Below are 20,346 nucleotides of genomic sequence, written 5' to 3'. Positions count from 1 at the left end.
GGGAAAAAACCCTACTTGATGTATAAAGGACAGATTCAGCTCCATGACATTTATAATCCTCCATCTCAAATTTCTGACAAACCCTTTTACTGCAATGCCAAAAAAGCATTTCAAACCTGTGCAGCCAGCCTTCCTTTGTTCCTGCTGCTTTCTTATCTCTTGTCTGGCAATCTGATCTCCAGAGCATGAGGAGGCAGCTTTTGGAACAGATCTGAATATGTGGAATGCTCTTAATTCTAACCTAACATAGTAGAAGGACACCCAAGGACTGAAGAAAAACTTTCTAACAATACTTGAGACTGACTTCAATGCATAAATTACTTTAGTTTCTCTTGCAGACTTTTTTTTCCCCTACTCTTTGCACAGATTGATTGTAACCAGTCTCTTATGGAGAATTTTGCTAAGCTCAATATTAAATTGAAAAATTTCCCATTAGTAAACCTTTGCCAAAATCTCAGAAATGCTTACATTAAATACACTACCCTATATATATGTGTATACTTTATATATATATGCATTAATATTTCCCACTGCTAACGATTACTCTTCTAGAATTCTACTCCTGTCAAATGCTGTTGGTTAAATTTGCTGAATGTGGTAACACCACAACCAACCATGTTGTGATCAGGCACAAATGACAAATATCCACCCATTTGACTGATCAGGAGCAGAAATTCACAGCTGAAGTGTTCTCCAAGCACCACAGCACCATGAAAGGGACTGACAGTTCAGCACCTGCCTGCAGTTCCAAGCGCAGGCTGATGGCTTTTGGTGAGGTTTGGTGCCACCTTTCTGCCCTGCAGCCTCAGCAGAAGGTGAACTGCTCAGAACTGTGCGGTAGGCAAAAGGAATAATTTATGTAAAAGGAAATTATTTTAAATATCCCAAAGCATTACGAAGATCACAGTCTTTGTTCCTTTTGGATAAACAGAAAAACACAGCACAGAGAAGCTGTAAGATTATTTACCACGCTTTTCAGCTTTTAAGCTCCTAAAGAATGTTTTAAGTTTATGACTTTACCTATCAGATCACACCATTAATATTAAAGAATTCAGAGGAACTGTGGTTGAATTTCCTCTGCTTTTTACTGTAACTATTTTTTTTTTTAAAGCCTGAAAAACTAGTTAAGCAATCAGTGTGTGAAAGCTGACACCACATATCACAACAGTCTCTCTTCAGTCAGGAAACAGGGCTTGGGTTATTTATCTACATATTGAGTCATGAGACTAACCTGCATTTTGAATTATGGATTTAGGTAATATCATATACTTGTACTTTCCTTGTGCTTGTTTCCCTACCTCTCCATTCAAAGAGAGCAACCCAGTGTAGGCTTGAACGGATCTCTGCCTTCTAACTCCCTTCTCTTCCTGTGCCTGCCAGGTTTGGGGCCGGTGGGTCACCTTTCCATTTCTGGCCATCAGCAGGTGTGTAATAAATTCACAGTGTGACTGCTCCTATGTCCTGTGCCTCTCCAAAATCACTACTTCATGCAAACAGCTCCTACCTTCACAAATCTTGCAAGAGAGCACAGGCAAAAACTACCAAGTAATCAACCAACAAAGCCACCATTCCTCACGTGGTCACTCCAGTATCCTGTTCCAAGCTCCTTGTCTGGAATTGTGTGTATGCACTGCTAGTGTTCAAGAACAAGAAATACACCTGCCTGCTAGCAAAGGCCTTATTCCAGTTTTGGCTGACTAGGAAATATTCCTATACCTTCTATTTCCCCTCTCCTAACCTGTAAGGTTAGTACAGTCAGTCTGCACAGAGAGAACAGCACTGCAAGAAATCCTTTCCACCTTTGCTCTCCTGCCTTTTATTCTATTACTGCTCCCACAGCCAAAGCCTTCCTGCAGCCTTTGAAATGCTGCACCTCCACCTCTGAAACCCTCTGGCCAGAGATGCCTCTGTTTAATGGTAAACACTGAGAACAGCACAGAAACATGACTAAGGGCTCAAACCCAAAACACAGTGAAACCTGGCTGGGGGACTGCAGCTGAAACCCACCCACCCAGAGGGGTGAAAGTGGAAATACTCTGGCTGGAGGTCATGGCCAGACACAGCGAGCACAAGCTGAGAGCAAAGCCTGAGCCAGGAGCAAAACACCAGCATTTCTCAACTCACTCAAAGTTTTTGTAAATCTGAAGCTGTGAACAGAACAAACCCATCTTTCCTGAGAAGATGTCTTATCCAACTGCTTAGGGAGGCTGCAGTTTTCTATTTAAAGGAACCTATCTTCTGATCTTTTCACCATCACATGATTGAATTTGTTACTTGGTTTTTTTCTCCCATCTTATTTCAGTTAAATAAGTTATTTTCAAACGCCCACCTAGGTCTTAATTTCTCCTAAAAGTATGCATATGATGTGACTTTAAAGGCACACTATATGTAGTACTGTGATAAAGGTAACTTATCTAATTCTGTGCAATAAAAAGGACAAATACTAGGGTGCCAAAACTCCTGTAACTACATTAAATGGTTTGGTACTTGGCATAATCAGAGCAGGACATGGGAACATGGCAAGGCAAATTCTGGTTCCCAGAAACGACTTGCAAGCATCTTCACTGCATTGCTATGAAAAGAGGATACAGCTATGAATGTCTCTGAAGATGGAGTTAATATCATATTTAAGTCCTGTTTCTCAAAGATGGGGAAACTGCTGCTTCTGGAGTATGGGGCTGTCAGCAGCCCTGAAAATCAGAGAGAAATCTCAACAGAGATTTTTTCCTACTGCAACTACTGCCTTTCTTTGCAGAGATGATTCTGCCTGAGTTCCTGATTTTATCAGCACACACTGACATGTTCAGACTCTCTCCCTTTGATGTTGCTGCATTATTTGCTTGGACTCCCAGCTGCACATGTATTAGCTTCAAGCTCCCTCCTTAATTATCTGAAATCCAACTTCTGTACCCTCTCTAAGAGACGTGACAGAATCACAGCAGCTCAAAAGCACCGCCTGTTTAGGGGAAGCAAAGCAAGGGACACCCTCAGAAGAAAAGTCCACATCCCTCTGTGAATGTGTGCTAGTCCTGTGTGGCTCAGCACCCTGGGGAAGGCACACCTGGGCACTGGCTGTCACAGGGTCCTTCAGGAGGACAGGAAAGGTGTCTCTGCAGCATCCACTGCATCATGAGCTCTGAGGTCAGCCAGAAATTAACCCTGCAAGCCACGCATTTCAGCACTCCATTTCACTCCCTTGGCTGACAAGATTCAGGCACTTTGTTCCACTGAAAATGAACTATTTTCTGGACAATAATTTGCAGAAAATAAAAGACTTGGAATAAAGATTGCCATTCATGAAAACTGAGGAGAGAAGCAGGTCAGAGACACACATCACACCAAAAAACTGCAAACACCACTTGTACATTCTTGGCTCCCAGCTTCCTCTGCCAATAACCACGCTCCACTGCCTGAACAAGCTCCAGCTGCTTTTCTTCTGGTGTCTGTCTGCACCCTCTTGGATACTGTAATGGTTGTGGGGGAGGAAGAGGAGTTTGTCAACACAGATTTTGATCTCTCAGAGGTGTTTCCAAGAATCTGATCCACCAGAAGATAGAAGTCACATGAGTTTCTATTTTTTTTCCTCAGGTTAATGTTTAGTCACATCTCCCTAAGTTTCCCTTTTTCCCTCCCCAACAGTATTACAATGTTGAGACAGTAACAATGGTCAAAAAAATACTTCCAGTTGCCCGTCTTATTCTGAAAAACATGCTTGATAGATCTTAACTCCTCTGAGCTTGTGTGGGCCTTGTATTGGCAGTTCCAGGTGCCTGTGCAGTCGCTGAGAGGCAAACAGAGGCTACCTGGAACCCCTTTGTGCAGGCTCAAATATGCACTGCATGGCAAGGGAACAAACACTGCTCTGTGCCTGCACCTCAGCTCTGGAGACACAGCAATACTTCACAGCAACCACAGGTCTCCCTCAAAACTGATGCCAAAAACAGATTTAGGAGGCACTGATAAAAAGGACTGGAGGAGATTAACAGAGGGGAGAAACAGAGGAGCACGTCACACCAACATCCCTCTCCTCTGCCAGGTCACCACAGCCCAGTGGCTGCAGCACACAGCACCCGAGTCCCTCCAGCAGCACCAGAACAAAGCTGGGTTTTTTAGTCCAAACAAAAATCTATGGAAATGGTAAAAAAAAAATGCAGTTTGTATTAGTGCAAATCTCTGTGTCACGCAGTTTGTTTGGTCAATGAAAAACTGTTAGATGCCTTCACTAGTTCCACACTCTTTGGATGTGTGGTGTCTGAGCACAAAGTGTGCATGTATCCTGCTGATGGAGGCAAAGTTTATCCTCCCACGAAATGCTGGCAAACACAGAAAGCCTTCAATAACACACAGCTCTGGAAATTTAATAAAATCAATTTCATTTGCATAACATGCTTACATTTCTGATGAAAGCGTAAACAACCGTTGAACTTTGATGTTTACTTTATTGTATTCTATTACTTAAAGCAAAAAGGTAAAACCATTTCATATTCTCTACGAAAAACATAACACCATTTCATTCTATACATTTATACAGATATTTCAAAAATATCTATATAAAATCTGTTTTCTGTGCAGCAGTGCCTCTAGAAGACAAGACCCAATTGTTGCGACATCACCATGGCAGAGATGCCTTGGGTTCCACCCACAGAGGAAATATTTGCAAATGCCATGGATGACAATGTGGTTATTAGTGACACTGTCTATACTGAGGGCAGGCTGTGTGTTCAAGTTCAGCAACCTAAAACTGTCGCAGACATCTTTTATGGAAAATCCTTTCCTTAGGATTTTTCCTCCTGAGAAGCTGGGAGGCCTCAGGAACAAAATGCAAACATTGATTACCTGCTGCTGTGGAATGCAACAGGTGCATCTGGGATTGGTCTCATGTGGCTGTTTCTAATTAATGGCCAATCACAGTCAGCTGGCTCGGACAGAGAGTCCGAGCAACAAACCTTTGTTATTCATGCCTTCTTTTTCTATTCTTAGCCAGCCTTCTGATGAAATCCTTTCTTCTATTCTTTTAGTATAGTTTTAATATAATATATATAATAAAATAATAAATCAGCCTTGTGAAACATGGAGTCTCTTCCCTCAACCAAGAAGCCCTGTGAACACTGTCACACAAAACAATTACACCTCCTGCACAGAGAAAACAGCAAATACCAATGTTAGCTGGATAAAGCAAGGCTCTCACCTGTGCATCTAAGTTCTTGCGGGAGGAGGCAGGAGTGTTGGCATAGGAGCTGATGGAGGAGCTGGTGTTAATGTCATCCGTGCTGAGGTTGTCTATGGTGTCACTGATGCCACTGCTGACAGAGCTGCTGTCGTCCCAGCTGGAGAAAAAGCACAGCAGAGGGACAAAACAAGGGTCAAAAGACAAGACATCATTCAAAAGGAAGGTTGTATTATTTCTACAACCCTTAGCCCCTTGTGGTGCCAGAAAGGCCAGGCCATGCGGTCACCAAGCCAAGGCACCAGTGGCACAGCTCTTCCTGACTCAGCTGAAACGTGTGTCTTTTCTGCTGAAATCCAAAGGAGTGGCATGAAGGAATATTAGCAGGGAATTTTTTCCAGGGGGGTGATGAGGCCCTGGCACAGGTGCCCAGAGCAGCTGTGGCTGCCCCATCCCTGCAAGGTGCCCAAGGCCAGCCTGGATGGGGCTCTGTGCCACCTGGGATAGTGGGAGGTGTCCCTGCCATGGCAGGGGGGTGGAACAAGATGATCTTTAAGGTCTCTTCCACCCCAAACCATTCTGTGATTGTGGGATCTCCAAGTATGCACAGCACTGACTCGCCAAGCTGTAACACACAGGTGGAACTTAAATGCAAGGAAAAAAATTCACCCTGAAGCAACCTTTTGTACCCGGGTGCTCCACAGACCTGGATCTACCACCAACAGCATCACCAGCCTCAAAGAACTTCAGCAACTGCAAGTTCAGTCCTTCAGAAGGCAAATAACCCTCCTGAGCTTCACTGCCCTCTTCAAGGAGAGCAACTCTTCAGGACTACCTTCTCCCAGCATGTGATAGCTTCAGCATTTCCCAGGAAATGAGAAATGTCTCACTGCAAGTTTAGGGCAAACAAAACACCAACAAAACAAAAACAAAACCAACTAACCAAAAAACCAACCAACGAAACAAAAAAAGACCTTGCTGGAATCAATTTGAGTGTTAGAACAGAAAGACTCAAAATTATCTAAAAATGGAGCCAGATGCTCCAATTTGTAAAATGCCTGTAAAAGTTAGCTGCTCAAGGAAGAGATTTATATACTGGCTTACAAGTGCTCCATCTCCAACAACAATGAAGCTGGGACTGAAATATTACCCTGGAAGGAGCTCTGTGAAGCTATTTCAGTCCACTGGATAACTATTGCTGGAAATCTGGAAATGTAAATACAGATATATATATATACACACACATATATCTCATAGGTCATTTGCAAAAGGTTAAGAGCTCATCACCTGGCAGCTCTCTAGCCATTTATAACCTCAGCTTCAGATTTTGGGAGCTCCAGACTCTCCTCCCTGCTGCATTTCTGTTTGCTTTACAAACTTGTAACAAAGACATTGCAGAGAGCTTTCTGGCTGGGCAGTGAAAGCTTTACTCACAAATGAATATACTGAGCAGTTAACATTTGCATTTAAACCTGAACTGTCTTACCCTGTGATAAGAGAACTGTGCAAAGAAAGGCAAACTACCTCTGTTCACTTGAACTTTATTCATAGCTTCACCACTGATTTGCTATAGCCTTTCTACATAAACCTTGTCAGCTTTGAAATGGAAAGCATTTCATTTTTTCCCACTTAGCACTACAAAACACCTTCCTGCATGACTTCTAACGTTGCTTTAACAATTTTAATTGCTTTTTCTTACTTGGGAGCGCTATGTTCACCCACAGCTGGCCTTTAAGGGACCTGAGCACAGCCTGAAAAGCAGCGCAATTTGCTGAACCACAAATGAGTGTGGCCACGGGGACACGCTGCCCTGCATGTCACAGGAAGGGTCACAGCTGCTCCTTGCTGAGGGCTCTGCTCCCAGGGAAGGGCTCAGCCATGTGCCAGCACAGCCAGCTGTGCCCTTCTCCACATCCCTGCGGATGAGCCACAGCTCCAGCAGGGCAGGAGAGGAAACGTGGGGTGCTCGGCCCCTGCTCTGCTGGGACAGGGACAGGGACAGCACAACACGCTGCTGGCCCCTGCCACAGGCTCGTGATGGAGCCCTGGGCTCACATCTCCATCGCCCTTCACGTCTCCATCTTCACTGCAGCCAGCCCTGGCTGAGCCTCAGGAGGGTCCCACCACAGGATGATTCCCAAGAAGATTTCCCAAAGGCAGTTGGATAAACCTGCAGACACTCCACTCTTGTGACTGGAAAGGAATGCTGCAGCCTGCTGATGCTACAATTCAAAGGAAAGAGATCATTTTTCCCCAGATTCGTCTTCACCTGGATAAAAGGTGCAATACAAAATAGAAATCCACGTTAAAATAAAATTCACAATGTGAGACCTCCTGAATCTGAGAAAGCCAGGCAGGCATATTTCACACACCAGTTTTATTTGCTGTTTTGAAAGATCTTTTCCAGCATAACTGAATGAAAGATGTGCTGCCCTTGCCAAGAAATGTTAGGGGGGGGTCGAAAATCTGGAAAAGGATTGAAAGATTTTTTTGAAGCACTTTTTAATTTAGAGTAGGCAATTAAATATCACAAGGCAAAATATTGGAAGCCATATTACTTCTAAATTTCAGTTCTGAAAAAGAGGTCCTATAACTGGTACTTATTTCTCTTTCCAAACCTATCACATAAAGCATTTAAAATTCCTAGGTAAGTCTACAAATAAGGTACCAAAATAGTTAATAGAATCACTGAATAAAAAAATATGCTTCTTGTTTTCCAAAGCTTTGTGTAGCAACGAACTTATTTTTTATTTCTGAACCTATAAAAAATAACAATCATTAACAGTAATAATATCATCACTGCCAATGCTTTCTGTGCTCAACAGTTTTGTTTGCTTCTTATGGAGATATGGCAGTGGGCAGAAAAAAAAATTAAATACAATAATTTTTCTCTGTGTGACTCCTAGTCCCATCTTCAACATACAGGAACTGAAACATTTCATTTTTGAGCACTCACAATTCTTAAACTACCATAGGCCCCGGTTAATCAGCACCTAAAGAATGTGTTTAATGTTAATCATAAGCAGTTTTTCTGCCATCAGCCAGTCCTGTTGGCTTCAGTTGGGCAATCTAAGGCATTATGAAAATATTTGAGTGCCCTTCTGAACTGGGACATGTGCCTGAGGACAAAGGTAGAAGCATGCACCTGAATACATTGATGTTGTGGCTTCCCTTCCTGAGTATCCTGGGCTTTAGGTCCTTTATGTTCTGGTGGAAACTATGAAATATGAACTATTCCAACTCTGCGTTTTCAGGCTTACTAATCTGTTAGTAAATTTAAAAAGATTAGCTGTTCTGAGGTCTGGAGATAGGTGTCTGGATAGACTTTGGGTGCCACAAGCCAAGCAGCACAGCACTGGTGCCCACGCTGCTCTGACAAGGCAGGACGTGCAAACCCACACATCTGCCTAAACCCAGACAGCTTTATCTAACAAATATCACTTCAGCTCGGTCTCTGGCTAGAGAAAACAACACCATGTAAGAAAACATGAAAACACCTTAAGAAACCGAAAATAATTTTGTAAACCTACATAACCAATGACTGATGCTGCCCTTTGGAACAGCACAGAGAGGGCTGGCAGAATTCACTGAACTCTGTAAAATAAATGCCAGTGCGAGCCACTTTATGAGCACCCAACAGAGACAGCTCCAGAGCAATGCAATGAACCCACACACTCTGGTTAAGGCTCCTCCAGGGGACAGGACCAGCCACAATCCGAGGCTTTTGTTTCAGCTGCTCCTGAAACCACCCCGAGCCCTCCACATAAATCAGCTCATTTTTACCTGGATCCGGTACCTTGATGGTTAAAGTCAAAAGTGAGGAAGCAGAATGGGGCATCTAGCAGCCCTAATTATGGTGCTCTTGGCTCCCAGAGCCCAGATAGCATCTTCGCAATTTAGCTGGTGCAATTAAAAACTTCTGATGTCAGCAAAAGTCTACTCAACCCTAACCTGAAGCTGAAATGTTTGGGTTTTCCTTTCTTTATTTGATCAATCACCTGAAACTTTACTTTCATTACTGAAAACTGCAAATTAAAAAAAAAAAATTAAAATCTTAAAAGTGTATTATATATGAAAATGATACAACCACCCACTTGAAACTCACCCCTGCCACCACTTAAAAACTGCCAGGGTGCTGGCTCCATGAAACCAAGCACCCCAAGCAGCTTCCTGAGCCTCCCCTAACCCAGCCCTGCTACTGCACATTGCCCCGGGCAGCCCCAGATCACTGCCAAGCTGCCTCTTCAAACAGCTTTGCAAAGCTCTTAGGCTCAGACTCGTATTTTTCCACAGTCTATCAGCACTTTTCCATCTTGCATAATCGTCATCCACACAATTGGCTCTCCTCTGTCAACCTGGACAGCAGAGAAGTCATTCTGTGTTCCTCAGGACAGCCCCTCTCAGGGCAGAAACCTTCCCCCTTTGCAAAGGAGTCATTAAAATCCTTCTAAATAAAGCTATTGTTGAAGGCTGAAAATGCACCTCTCTCTATGGATGGGTGTGGAGTTTAATTTTGTTGGATCTTCACTCAAAACCAAAATTACAATGAGCTGCTGAAAAATACATTTGTCCAAGAAAGGGCCTTGGGGGCTCTACAATATTTCAAGTGGAAACATGGCAATTATGCTCTTCTATTTAAAAATTTAACTATTTATGAGTCGATAGGCCAACAACAACAACAAAGATCAAGGTACAAAATGATTGAAAATTCACAGCATCTTCAAAGATTTAAAAGGAAAAATTCAATGTGCTATAACATGAGACAGTAAATACCACAGCTTCCACTGTTTTCTCCTGGGATTTCCTACAGCAGTGAGAACTGGGCCAGAAACCCAGAAAGCACACACAGACCTTTGCACAGCTCTCCTTTCAAACTGTTCTTAAACTGAAACATAACCACTTGCAAGAGAATGGATGGAAATCTACCTCAAGAGAAGTTAATGTAATTAATGTGCTTTACACTGCTATTAATCACCCACCTCCCCCATGTCTCCAGTTTCTCTCTTCTTACATCCCACTATAGGTATTTTAACATAAACCACTTTGTTTCTTCCCAAAAGTGGAGCCCAGGGACAGGACTGTTACCTTGAAACACTTAGGAAAGTCAGACCAAGAAAAGCAAAGCAGGAAAAAAGAACACAGAGCAGTTCCAGTTGTTCTTTCTGGAGCAGAATCTAATCCTTTAAGAGACATTTTTTGGTGCAGAGTTGAAGCGCTGGAAGTGTGCTGTGAGCTACTCAGACATTTTCATGTTCAGTGACTATTGGGGTTCCTGCCAGCAAACTGAACTGCAGCTCTCTGTCAAGCTCTGTTTAGAATTCATCCAAGATAAGGTTTCAGGATTTACATTTAAAATACCTATTTGTAAAGGGAATAACTCACAGAACAAAATTATTCAGTGTTGAAAAATTCGGCTAAGAAAAGATTTGGAGAAGCTAAAAAACTGCAAATGCTCTTTTCATTTAATCTTCTTAGATCAGTGCTAATAACCTTATAAAAATAACACTGGATTTTATTTTGTCCCTTAAAATCTAACCAGGAATTTGACCAAGCCATTGACAAACTTGAACACAGCTGAGAGCACACACACACACAAAGGACCTCCTCAGGATCCGCCTGATCTCAAGGAGTTAGAGAACCCTAAATGTTCATGAACTGATTTGACTTTCCACCGAAACTCATCACATCCTGCTCTGAGGCTGAAATTCCAAAGGTCCCTTCTTCACCTCCACCTTTGCTCCATGGCTGGCCGGGGTCAGCAGCCAGCACAGCTCATTCAGCTGCAAAACGCCTGACTGGTGGAACTCGTTTTTTTGGCCATGGTTCACAACCAGGGCTCCTCTGGTGCCTCCACAGCCTCGGGCAAGGGGAGAAAAGCAAGGCACTGCATGTGACCCAGGTGCTGGAGGAGCTCCCAGCTCAGTCTGCACAATTTACTGCACAAAACTACAACTAGCTGCCTGCCAGCCCCTTTTCCTTGCATTCACAACCCATAAACCGTATTTTCCCAGCTACTGTTCTGTCTGAGGACTTGCTGTGCCTATACAGCTGTTTACAGAGCAGCTCTGCACTGGGGGCACCCCTTGGCCAGCTGCACCCTCACCTCCCTGCTTTGGAAGCCACAGGAGTGATGCTCATCATCCCTGCCCATGTCTGTGACACCAGGATGACTCCTGAGAAAGCTGGAAACAACATCAGGGTCTTCATAACTCAACAAGGTCAGTGTGAAATCTCAGTCATCATCTTGAAAAAACGTGCTTTGTTTGCTCTGCCTTTGTTTCCATGACAGTAAGAAGTGCTGAGAAAGTCTTCTAATCCAAGTCAGAAATCCTTGCTTACATACAAAGCCTCGGGTGCCTTCCAGCCCAGAAATCCCGGTGAAGAGCCCGTGTGACAGCCATGGACTGAACAAACCAGGGGTGAGGCCAAGCCCAGAGCTCTGTGCACTCAGGGATGACTGCCCCAGCTGCCTGCAGCCCCCAGGGTGAGGGATGAGGGATGAGGGGATGGGGAGGAGGCCCTGGCACAGCCCTGGCTGTGGGTCACCCTGCAGTGTGCCTGCAGCTCCTCTCAGCCAGCTCCCAGCCCAAACCCCAGGCACGCAGAACTTTCTCACCCTGCCTTACTTACAGTACTTTCTTCTTACTACTTATTTACATCTCCCACAAAAGCAGGCAGAGAAGGTGGCCTGCCCAGGGCATGGAGAGCTGTGAAAACCAATGACTTGGTTGTGCAGGTTTCTCACTATTTACTTTTTTCTTACTATTCACTTACTTCTCCCCCAAAAGCAGATACTCTGGGTCACATCACCTCCTCGTACAAAGACACAATTTAAGACTTAAAGAAGGGGGAAGCATCCTCTGAACACAGTGACAGTTTCTGACACCCACCTCAAGCTCCTCCAACACTGGGCTGAGCTGGTGAGAGCTCAGCAGCTCACCAGCACTCACTGGTACCTGGCAGAGGCTCAAAAACATAATAAAAACAGGGTTAAACACCGAGGAGAACAGGAATAGATTAGATAAATTCTTACAGGAATGATGGAACAGAAACATGGCTCCTTTTCTTCCCATCTTCTTCTAATCCACCCTAACACTGTAACTCCACAAATCTTTCAGGTCTGCAGACTGTAACCCCAAGCAAGAAACACACAGGCACAAACTGAAGACAAGACGTATATATGCACAAAACCTCAAAGCAATTCTGCTTTCCCCTGCTCTTCTACAAAAGCTCCTTCATAAATTGACCAAGGCCAAAACCTGCGCACAGCACAAGTGATTTCACACCTGAGAACTGCTCCTGTCTCACAGCAGCATCGGCTGCAGCCGAGCACATGGAGACAAAGATAATGCACACGGCTGTCCCATCAGGAAAAGAGGAGAGAAACATCAGAAATTGTCTTTCTGAAGGCATGACAGCCTGCTGAAGTATAAACGCTGAACTTGGCAATAAAAATGTGTTAATTTGATCACAGGGCACAGCACCATCACTCAGGAAACCAAACCACTGAAAAACAACAGTTGTTATCCCACCAGTGATTTACAGAACAAACAGGCACATAATCAAGTGTAATGTTTTATTCTTTGCTGCTGGGAAGACGTCAGACACTACCAACCCTGGAAGCAGTTTTTGTCCTAGCAGAACTGCAACACTCGGGATAGTAACTCCTGGCTCATGGGAGCCTTTAAAACTAGGCTCATTTGGAAGGAACCACAAAAAGGAACGAGATCTTACAACCTTACTCAGACAAATGAGGAAGCCAGCAGGAATTTGCACAGGAGTGAGAATAAGAACTGGATATTATGCACTAAAAGCAAGTGCACTCTGGGCTGGGATCTGGCCTGAAACAGACTCACACACGCCTTTGTTTCCTTGCAGGGTGAGCTCATTCCCACAGAGGCTCCTCCTTTGCACAGAAACCAGACTTAGAGTGCTAAAATATAACAAAGCCCCATAGTCTTCTGAGGCTAAAAGCCTGAAACACTAGTGGAAAGATAGCCGGCTAGATTGCAACCTTTTAGTATCAATAAACCTCACAGAATCACAAAATGAAGGCAGAAAAAGCAAACACAGCAATAGCTGTCAGTCCTCACATAGGAAACTTTCTACCATGTTATTCAAATATTTGCAATCTATTAAAAATGTATTGATTTCATGCAGCATACAGAGATTGAAAAGAAGCAGTGCAGGGAGAAAGCTGCTCAGATTTATCCATCGTCCAATGTGTTTCCACTGCCACCAGTGTTTGCAAAGCTAAACCTCCTTACTCAGAGGTATAACACAACACACTCCCGTGTTTCCAAAAGCGCAGAAAATCTCTTACCGTGCAATATTCCCCAGCCAAAGCACTTCTCCACCTTGCTGCCCATGAAGAACTCCAGGAAAGGGGCTCAGATTTATTTTGCAGGTTGATACCTTCATTAGGCTACCATCCAATGCCCCCCCTTAAACAAACCAGCCTGTAACTTGACTATCTAGGAAGAGACTTGGGAAAAAAAAAAAGTTGGAGCAAGGTTGTTTTCCAACAGAGACCTCCAGACGAGCCAGCAGCTCTGAGAGACACTGCAAAGCACAACCCAGCTAGAAGGTGATCATCAGAAACTTCCCCTGGAAAGAAATCTGATCCCTCAACAGGATTAACCTCTGAAGCGCTGGAAAGGCAGAGGTCAGGGCTCGGGGCTGGGGCTGGGAGGTGCTGCGGTGGCCAGGCAGGTCGGGAACCCCAGGAACCCCGTGTGTCCCAGCAAGGAGCAGCCCCACAGCAGCCCTGCCCTGGGGTGCCCAGTGGCACCAGTGATCCCAGCTCAAAGATGAACTCCGACAGCATTTCCCCACTCTGCTGCACAGGGGGGGCAACTATGGCACTGCTGAAGCAAGTATGGTGAATGGAGCAGCAGACGTACCTAAAATGCTTTAATACAAAAGATTTGGAACACTGGTAATTATTTTTTTAATTTTTTTTTTTTTAATGCGGGGGGAGTGGTGGTATAGAAAAACATTTTCAATAAGAATGGTGAAGAAAACAGCAATTTATCCACTGGTATCTCCAGTTAAGAACTTAAGAAACTGAGACAAGATATGTAATATTAATCTGACTTTCCTTTATTTAGCACTGTAGAGCAAGGGGGGGCTTATTATTTCCCCTTATTTCAAACAGAATAGAGATGGCTATTTAGAAATGTGAGGTTGATAAAAAAAATCTGGTGGTTAACATTCAAAATTCTCATTTTAGTCTAATATAAATATTTTCTGACAGGATTCTACAGAGGAAAACATCTGCATTCTGATGAACATGTGGGATTTTTTTTTTTTTTTCTTCTATGGGATGTCACACCAGCTGAGTAGTGCCAGGATTTCGGTTGCCAGCAAGATCACCAGCAAGGGATCCTGTTCTGGAAGCGAGGTGGGAAACCTCTAGGATGGAAAAAATGGACAGAACACAATGCTGTTGCCTTAGCCTCACCTGAAGAAAATCATGGATCATTCAGCCCAAAACCAAAAAGAAAAGTAGGAAGTGAAAAGTCAACTACACCATTACATATTTATTAACTCGGCTTGAGTACCCTTGTCTTAAATGAAACATACCTTCCAGCACAACACTGCAACGTTGGTTGAAAGAGTTAAAATGCAAGAATTCAAAGGTTATAAAACAAAGACTTTGTGGAGATACTCTGCTGCCAAAACCTTCAAATAAATGAGTCTCAGTCTGAGCTTGCCTTCTTCCACTGGAGCCCGTATTTTAGTGGCTACTGTGTAACTATGGCAACACAGAGGACGGGTAATTTAGAGGCTGGTGGATGTGACAACTTGCAATTTTGAACAATGCTAATAATAAAAGTGGCTTGGGAAAAGCATCGTTAAACACAACCGTTTGTGGTTCAAAATTAAAAAGGCCTGTTCACTTAATTTTAAAAAAATTTAGATTTTTTTTTCAGCTGAATGATTACCTATATTATGTTAGTCTGATGATTAAAACAAGGTAGAAACATGACTCTTGTGCTTTTTGGTTCATCTGCACCTTAGAGTGCAGCCAACCCACCCCCTCTGTGATGTGCAAATGCAAAGCTGCTGATGTCACATCTTTGCTGAAGATTAGACAAGAATCACAGGGCTTTTTTAAAAGAAAGCTATGTGTTGCCCATAGAGAAAGAGGGAGAAGGTCCTCATGGAATGTTATTTCTCCTTTTTTGCCTCTGGTGCATTCTAACCACTACCCTTTATCAAAGAATCCTGCAAACTGCTTCTCATTCTTTATTTTAATTGCTGAATAGTGAGCAGAAATAACGCTCAGATATGACAGGTACTTAAAAGAACCACAACTGCAACAGCAAAGCTTTCTATTCTTCCCTAACACCCTTCCTGTCCTTCTTTCACAAGTGATGTTTCTCAATTATCTGCCCATGCAGTTGTACAGGAAATTAGGGACTGACCCACTGCTAATGGCAAGTAAGAATAGCCAGAAATACTCAATTAAAAAAAAAAAAATCAAATCTGAAATTGTAATCTAGGAGAAAAAAAAATATCAGGACACTGCATCTGTTGAATCACCAGCTCCAAATAAAGCGAAATGCACAATATTAAGGAACAGCACTGTACTAACCTCCATCTACAGCCCCATTGTCCTTCCCTCCCCTGGCAGTCCTTCCACTGCAAAGGGGGGATTTTGCAATGTAATACCCATAGGGCTAAATGCAGAGGGATACTTCCAGATGAATTTTACATGTAGCAATAATCACAGTTTTATGGGTCAGGAAGTTCAGAAGATTAGTGTGTTATGGCTGCAGCGCACAAAAGCGATTGTGTTAGAAGTTCACATAGCAATGGGGTGAGATAAGCTGCGAACAGCTTCACATCAAGCTCTTTTACGGTAGTTAAAGGTGGGGAGAAGTAAAGAGAGCCCACAGTATTGACTTACCTAAAGAACAGCTGCTCAGAAAAGGCTGCAAAGTGTCCCAATATCAATGCCATAAAATCACTGCACCTCCAAGCCCCGTTCCTTCCCCCGCTCCCGAGTGCCATTGCCATTCACTCGGGCACAGCTGTGGCCCTGGGCAGGAGGGAACTCACTCTGCCTGCAGCACAACAAACACTCAGCACAGAAATGCCCGTGCCGTTTCATTTGTGAGGGCCCAGACCCACAATTACAGATTTGCATTCTAGGTTAAGGCAGCTCAAATCTTGCTGCATTTCAAATACTCCCTTGGACAATACCAAAATGCCTGAAAATTGTGGGTTTAGTGCAATACATCAAATCCTTCTTGTTTTTGTTCCTCAGTAGCTGAGATTTGTCAGTTAGAACCTTATTTGATAACTGGAATGATTACAAAAGTAACACAAGCAGCATTTACAGACATCCCACTGCAGAGTCCTTGGAACCTGCTGGATAATGTGTGGCATGAGGCATCTGCCACACCTTGCCTGGAAAAGACTCCATCACCACTGGGTAAACCAATGTCTTAAAATAACCTCAACAGCAATTTTTAAATATTTGTTTTTCACTTCTTTCCTCCTAAAGGACATTAAGATTTTTTAAATTAAAAAAAACCCCAACATTTGTAACAAAACGTATTCTGAACAGACTCAAACATGCTTTTGAACACACTTCTATCCTTTGAAGTAGCACATGGAACAAAAATACACCATTTTAGAGCACTTGCATTGATTATCTGCATGAGAAAATAAAAGCAGGACTACAGCAGCACTGCTGCACCATTACAACTCTTACACACCATACTACAGGGCTACAACTCCATGTAACTACCTAAACAAATGACCTTTGAATTAAATTAAATGTTTAAAAAAATCAAACAAAAACAACAAAGAAGCCCCAACTAACTGAACTGGTGTGCAATTGTTAATCCTAGGAAGGTATTTCTACCTAAAATCAGAGGAACACTGGCAGCAGCATAAACTCTCAGGAGGAGATATAGTAGTAAATAAACTCTAGCTGCTACACCCATGTGGGTTTTCAGTTAGGTTCCAAAGGGAGCTTGGAAGACAGGAAAAGTAGGACTGGAAAATGAAGCTTCATTTTGAATTCCTCTTATTCTTCAGAGGCACTGAGTTTGCAGACTGACCGGGGATATGTGCTCTGAAACACTCCTCACATCCTTAAATCTCAACGGGAAGAGCCCTCTGTTGCCTCAGGCTTTCCTGAGAGCAGATAATTACATTATGGTGGTGCTGTGTAGATTTATTTATTTTTGTAAGCGAGCACATGAAGTGCAGTGTACTTTGGGCTTTTGTTTAAATCACTCAGGTGGCATCACACAGAAGAAAGTAAAAAGGAACCATCAGTGAGTGCTGCTGCATGGGCACGTATTGTAATGCATAGGAACTGGGGAAAGGGGATTCTGACCCCCAGGAGACTGAATTTGAGCAGAAAGCTCAAAAATACAGGGCATATTTACATTAATATAAATATGTTAATAATTATTGCACAGTGTGAGATAGACTTGGCATCCCCCTCCAATCCAAGGAGCTGCTTTTCACTGAGCAACCATTACAGAATGCCCCAGCTTCCTCCAACAAGGTGAGTTCCATGCCTGCTGGAGGAGAAAAGACTATCTGTGTGTGTGAGGTGTATGATTACAAATGGCTTTGTAGCATTTTAACACGTACTTCAAAGATTGTTTAAGAAATGCCAGTAGCCTGCACAGAGCACTTGTGTGACACAGCTGTGAGGCAAACTTTTCACTATGCCCACTTCCAATGAATAAGCACATCAGAGTGAGAAACACTGTGAAATGGCCACTTTCTAAACAGAAAAAAAGGCAGGGAACTGGAGAAAACCCAATAAAAATGGGGGATGCTGAACAGCAATTTAGCTTGCATATTCTTATCTGAGAGGAATTCCAAAGGAATGCTGAATCCAGGGCTTACACTTGGATGATCCAAAATGCTTCTATATCTAAACACATTACCAAGTCTCAAACTCCTTGAGTGAGAAATATTATCAACATATTAACTATATTAACACATGTGTTTGCTTTTGCATCTATGATGTCGGGCTAATATTTCCAGATATAACAAATAAACCAGAGTAAAATTATATAAGACAAAGAGCCCATTAGTAAGAACAGTCAATATAAAATGGACAAAAATCTGATCTAAAAGTGCAGTTAACATGGTGAAACACAAGAATGAGGCATCATTACCATTGTTTTAAATGCAGTTTTCTTCATCTCCTTCTCCAAACTATAAAAATCAGTGCTCCTTCCAAAGAACATAACACTGCCAAGCATGATTTTAACACACATGCCACTCACTAAGGAAAAAAAAATGTCATTCTTCCAATCTAGGCTGCTGAATGGAGTAACAGGAACTGCTACAACTTTCTAGGATTTAACTGTCTCCTGCAAACACTAAGGTTTTAAGTTTCATCCCCACCAAATGGAATTATAAACATGGTGCAGCTGGCACGAATCCTCTTTCTCAGGACTCTTTGGGGTGAATCTATGACAGATGCCCATATTTCATTTACAGTTTGTTTTCTGAGCTTTCCAACATCATGTCTGCAGCAACAAGCAATAGAGTGGAGAACAGAAACAGACATGAAAGAAGCTGTACAAATCATCCCCTAGGAGCAGTGAGGCAGAGAACAGCTGAGAAAGAGGGAAAATGGGAATTGCAGGTTCTGTTTTGGCCAGCAGGCACAGGGCTCTGTGTCAGAGCATGCATCCAGCCCAAGAAGGATATGCCAAGGGTGACAGCTACAGAATTGGATATTTCTGACTGAACAAGCAGCTCCCCAAGTGGTTGTAGTAGGGTTTTGAGAAGCCCTATGAAACTTGATTTAACCTGCCTACCCACACTCCCCCAATAAAACACTAAAATCATTGCTGTGAAATCAATAGCAGTCATTAACCATGGCAGGGCACCCACTGTAAAACCACTGCTGTCATCTGTATGTATCTTGATCAGTTATGATCAATAGAGTTTACCCATCTTAATTGCTTCAGCCTTCCCCTAATTAGAGCTGTCTCTGAATTTACAGTTGTTTATTGTTGCTGTGGATGTTTTTAAGCTTGCACATCCCACCAGGAAACTCATTTATTCAAATGAAAATACCACTACTACATCAAGCTAGCATCATTGTAGTGTTTGCAAATCCTCTGTCTCACTCAGTCTATAAACATTCCAACCATATAAACACTTCAACTGCATAACCTGCAAAGAACAGAGACACAAACTCTCAACTTCAACAAAAAATTATTTTCCTTCAGTTTTGAGAGTCCATTTGTGTTTTTTCTTATAAAACAAAAGAATCTACTCCACCCATCCTACACCAGGATGTTCCAAAGTCTGTATCTGAGCCAAAAGGCATCATTCCTTCTCAGGTTACCTTGCAAAGTATTTCCATTCTTTTGGATGTGCTTTTTTGTGTGAATTGTTTTTTTTAAATTTTTGTTGTTTCTGTCCATCAAATAGACTAACTCGCCATTTCCAAATTCATAGTAGATTCTTAATGAAATACAGAATTTTGGACATTTCCCCTCCCTGCCACTGTTTTCTATGCCTGGTTATGCAACCTAAGGGTTTTTAGATTTATAATATCCCTAACACAAAATTAACTGACTCAAACCACTTACCTACAAGACAGCAGCTCTAACAGTGCATACTTTTAAACAAAAGTTTCTCCTAGCTCTCACGTATTGTTTAAAATGCTGACAACTCTTATGGACTCATTGCTCTAGAAACAAAACAGAAATTCTTAATATAGCAGAAAAAAAGCACAAGCATAAACGATAAGACACTAAATTTAAAGTAATATTTAAAAATTGCAGCTGATTATTAAAATATTTAAATATTTAAAAACACAGCTGTGTGTTCTCCACGAAAATCCTTATCCCATAAACATCTGTGGTACACACAACCTGCCCAGGTGAACTTCTGGCCTCAGCTAAGCCCTAACAAAATCACAGCTGAAAATCACCTGAGAATGGTCCTTCAGCTCAGCTGCATTTCACAGAGCCACCCAGCTCCACAGGGGCTTGACTGGACAACAATTCAGCTGCCAGCCTTGCTTTTAGCAAAAGGGCAACTTTTTACCCACTCCAGCAGCTCCACTGCTCAAAGATGACTCACCCATAGAGAAAACACTGCCCTTGCAGATATAAACACAACAACGAAACCTCCTGCCCTTGCTGGCCAGAAGATACGCACGGTTAGACTGCAGT

The 20,346-nt window shown here is 42.8% G+C and overlaps 1 protein-coding gene across 3 annotated transcripts in view; it reads right to left on the bottom strand.

The window, feature by feature from the left end:
* The window catches only part of NAV2 (neuron navigator 2), a 369,470-nt gene that overhangs the window by 46,559 nt on the left and 302,565 nt on the right, over positions 1-20,346 (bottom strand). For all 3 annotated transcript variants that reach the window (XM_054283739.1, XM_054283737.1, XM_054283738.1), the window contains one exon: positions 5,189-5,327. In XM_054283739.1, the coding sequence (XP_054139714.1) occupies positions 5,189-5,327 (139 nt within the window). The remainder of the gene's footprint in view (positions 1-5,188; positions 5,328-20,346) is intronic.

Source organism: Melozone crissalis, unplaced genomic scaffold (assembly GCF_028551555.1).
Source record: "Melozone crissalis strain CALT ecotype California unplaced genomic scaffold, PUWL_Pcris_2 ptg000038l_1, whole genome shotgun sequence".
In the NCBI taxonomy this organism is placed as follows: Eukaryota; Metazoa; Chordata; class Aves; order Passeriformes; family Passerellidae; genus Melozone; species Melozone crissalis.
Note: the sequence above shows the minus strand (reverse complement) of the source record. Positions and strands in the feature narration are given on the sequence as shown.